This window comes from Habropoda laboriosa, unplaced genomic scaffold, assembly GCF_001263275.1.
Source record: "Habropoda laboriosa isolate 0110345459 unplaced genomic scaffold, ASM126327v1 scaffold39, whole genome shotgun sequence".
NCBI lineage: Eukaryota > Metazoa > Arthropoda > Insecta > Hymenoptera > Apidae > Habropoda > Habropoda laboriosa.
Genome location: NW_017100138.1, coordinates 404,523 through 408,352, shown reverse-complemented (window position 1 = coordinate 408,352; position 3,830 = coordinate 404,523). Strand labels below are relative to the sequence as shown.

General features: G+C 39.5%; 1 protein-coding gene across 1 annotated transcript in view; it reads right to left on the bottom strand.

Moving 5' to 3' along the window:
* Positions 1–3,723: 3,723 nt before the first annotated feature.
* LOC108579646 (pro-resilin-like) overlaps positions 3,724–3,830 on the bottom strand; it is a 3,691-nt gene continuing 3,584 nt past the window's right edge. Inside the window, exon 4 of the mRNA XM_017943235.1 lies at positions 3,724–3,824. Within this exon, the coding sequence (XP_017798724.1) occupies positions 3,724–3,824 (101 nt within the window). The remainder of the gene's footprint in view (positions 3,825–3,830) is intronic.

Sequence of the window (3,830 nt, the reverse complement as noted above, 5' to 3'; positions counted from 1 at the left end):
CACTTCCACGAGACACTGTTGAATACATGGTACGATGCTGAAAGGTCGAAAAGGATGTTTAGCAATGTAAATATATTAATTCGCGGAATTATCGGATCGTTTCTTTTGTCGATATTTTCACTGTACGATAGGGTTAGGCTCGTAATTAGAAAGAGATACCGATAATACAAATTGTTATTTCTACGTCATTTAAGATACGTTCTCGATCATTGTTCCGATTGTTTAACCCTCTACTGTCGAGACACCGTTAAAGCCCCAATACGGAGTCTACGAAACTGCTCAACTTCCGGTTAGTTTATACATAAATATAGAACATTTCTGACAACTTTCCTTACCGATTTACCTTTATCACACCTTTTCCCAACGAACGTTATAGAATAGAGTGATTGGTTGGATTAATTTCATTTGAATATAATAACGTCGAGTTCTAAATAGAATGGAAGGAAAGGGAAAAGGTAGAATCAGCTCGACAGTACAGTGTTAATCTTATCGCGTAATTCAGTTTTTGCCTCGACGAAATATCAAGAGAAAGAGGACCTTCCTCGAAGGTAGCAGGTTAACGTGATAATTTATGCAATACTTCATTTTGTCAATTGAATTTGTTTAGTCGAGACGACGTATCGTATAAAGAGGGACAAGAAATTCGTAGCACGCGGGTGAATGTTATTACATAGATGCGTCCGTACAATAAGATCCGACACATTCGTAGTATATATATACATGTATATATATATAACTGTTAACCATGAAGCGGCCACGATTACTTACATATCAACCTAACGTGCATTGTAACCAGCGATGTAACGGGAAACTTATACATATCATGATGCGTGCTCTACATATACGTACGTATATTAGATATATTAGCGTGTAAGATAAGAAAAATGATATAAGAATGAGAAAAAAAGAAAACACATAATGAAAAAAAAAAGAAGATGTAAGACGTGTATATACGTACTATACATAGCGTGGTTATCCTCTCGTAAACAAAACGGATCGATGGGTTTGTAGTTCAACAGAATAAGAGGGACATTCGTCATTTTCTGCGAGCAACGAGTGTCCCTCTAATTTCTCTTTAATAACGAAACGTAGAGTATATCCAGCGATCTATCCAGAGGAAAAAAAAAGAGAAAAAAAAAATAAAGAAACGATACGGGGTTCGCGTGTGTATTATGATCGAATAAAATCAAGAGAAAATTTACGAATGACGGGCTGTCTGAACGCCGAACAAGAAAAGGGTTCAAATCGAGCTGGTTGGTGATACAAACTCGTTAATAATTAGAACGCAATGTTCTACAACTACTCGCCTGCTTCGAAACGGAATCGCGTACCTAATATTATTGTAACCTTCGTCCTATCTCGCAAATCTGGGACACCTACCTATTATAGAGTATTATTATGTGTAAAAACAAAAGAAAACGCCCGACTTACCCTGTAAGAGCATATCCATGTATATGTATTACGAAATCGTTACCGGTATTGTACTGTATGATATATAATACGTGTATAATTAAGAAACTGAACGCGATGTTGATTGTAAATGTTAAAAATAAAAAGTGTACAAAAAGCCAAAGTCTGGAATTTTCTTGTACGAGTCACATTCTTCGAACATGACGATGATCGCGACGGATGACGTTAACTGCAGCCAGGCGTCGAGTAAACGCGAGATTCGAATTGTTACGTTGTTTCGTGAAATTACATACTAATCAACGATTTATTATTTATTAACCCTTTCGCCGCGGCAGATTTTAGTATGTAATGCGCGTGGTAAACGATGTATGTTCCGTCGCGGCAGCAAAATCTTTCGTTTTGCCGTTTTAAAATTGAAAAGAAAATTTGTCAGTTGAAATTAGAAACTACGGTTTGAAAATTAATTTTACTGAATCAAGGCAGATGTACGCGAAAGACAAGAATTCACTATCAAATTAAGGTGAAAATCTGCCAAAGGGCGCCAAGGGCACAGCGCGGGCAAATTTTTAAAACGCCTATAGGCGCCAAGGGCATAGCGCGGGCTTTTCGAAACTCCTATAGGCGCCAAGGGCATAGCGCGGGCTTTTCGAAACGCCAAGGGCATAGCGCGGGCTGTTCGAAACGCCAAGGGCATAGCGCGGGCTGTTCGAAACGCCAAGGGCATAGCGCGGGCTGTTCGAAACGCCAAGGGCATAGCGCGGGCTTTTCGAAACGCCAAGGGCACAGCGCGAGGAAATTTTCAAAGCGCCTGTAAGGCGCCAACTGCAGTGAAAGAGTTAATCGTTAAAAAATTTCTGTTCTTCAAAGGAAACGAAAATAAGTATCGATTTCTTTCTGCAAACGTGGTATTGTTCGATGCTCACCCTACCTACATTCCTAAAAGAGAGTCGCAAATAGGTCAGGATGTATATACGTCCTTTTATTATACTACAAGCGAAGTTGATATAGGAGCGTAGGTCCTGATGTTATGTGTTTTTAGCTAGGTTGCGACAGAAATGGAAAGAGCTCTTATTTATTCATGTCTTCCCGGTGTTCGAGTTGGGGAATCGATAAATCGATCGACCGACGACAACACCGCCCAACTAACCTTATGACGAGTCCAATCGTTTCATGTGTACAGGGTGTCTCACGTAACTGAGCAAAATTATGCCTTTAAAATGATTAAAAGTAGAAGAGCATGTAATGCTGCTAGACTTTCAATATTTTTACATTACCTTTACACATATGAAAAGTGCAATTGCTCTTCTTTTTCAAATTTAACCTTGTGCTGATTTTCATCCCATATAAAAAAGTATTAAAATGCTCGTTAATGTTCCCAAGCTTTTAGTTTGAAGATTATTTAGATTTTAAATTTGATCTTTAACTCAGTTATCTCGCAATATCAGCACATTCACTGGAGACATACTGTTTCCTGTATACTAGTTAAAGCAAGACTAAATCGAAATAGTTTTTGCATAAAGATAATGTCTAAATTGAAAAAGTTTCAAACAATTCAATTTTATTTTACGACATTTCTTCTATTTCTAACTGTTTCAAAGGAGTAGCTCCTCCCAATTGCACGAAACAGACTGTACAGTTATTAGCTACGAAGGGTGGGTCATGTCGCGATTAACTTCTGCTTGAGATTAGGTCTCTTTTTTCAGCGTAGCGGCTTTATTAGTACAAAAAGCATTTTTACAAAATAAATAAGTTACAGGCTCTGAACGAGGAACGAATTTCCTTTCCGCCTCTTTTGCCTTTCCTTTAATTTCTCCGCTTGTTTCGGCGGCTTTCGTGCGTGCAATTTGCTCCTTTCTATTCGATGATACATATTGCCAGCAGACGTCTCCCTGAGAGTAAGTAGAAAGAAAGGTATTTGCATAGGCGCGTTCTATCATGAAACATCTATGTTTTCTGTGCTCCTATCTTTCGTCCGCTTTCAAGAGTACGCCTGCTCTGAAACACATTCAAGTTTGTTTTTCAAAGCAACGGCTGTTACCGCTTTGCTGTTAAACTTTTAATGCGAATCCTGGATGCTTCGGGAGTGATTTTGAGTTCGCGAGAATGACCTCCGATTCCGCTTCATTACTTTTCATTTTATCAGCAGATGTTGTACTGGTCCGACAAAGTTTGACGTTTCCGATGATTTTTCGATGTCTGGATTGTGGGGTGGAAGATGTCGAAGATGCGTTCGAATTTCTCTTATTCGTTCGATGATGCTTGATGACTGGTGAAACATGATCGAAGGTAGTCGCGCGAGGTAATTTTTTGCGATTAATATTGGTATCCTCCGTTGCTAGCGTAGCTCTGTCCACCTCCACCGCCGGAGTAGCCACCATTTCCGCCACCTCCGGAGTAACCACCATTTCCGCCGCCTCCGG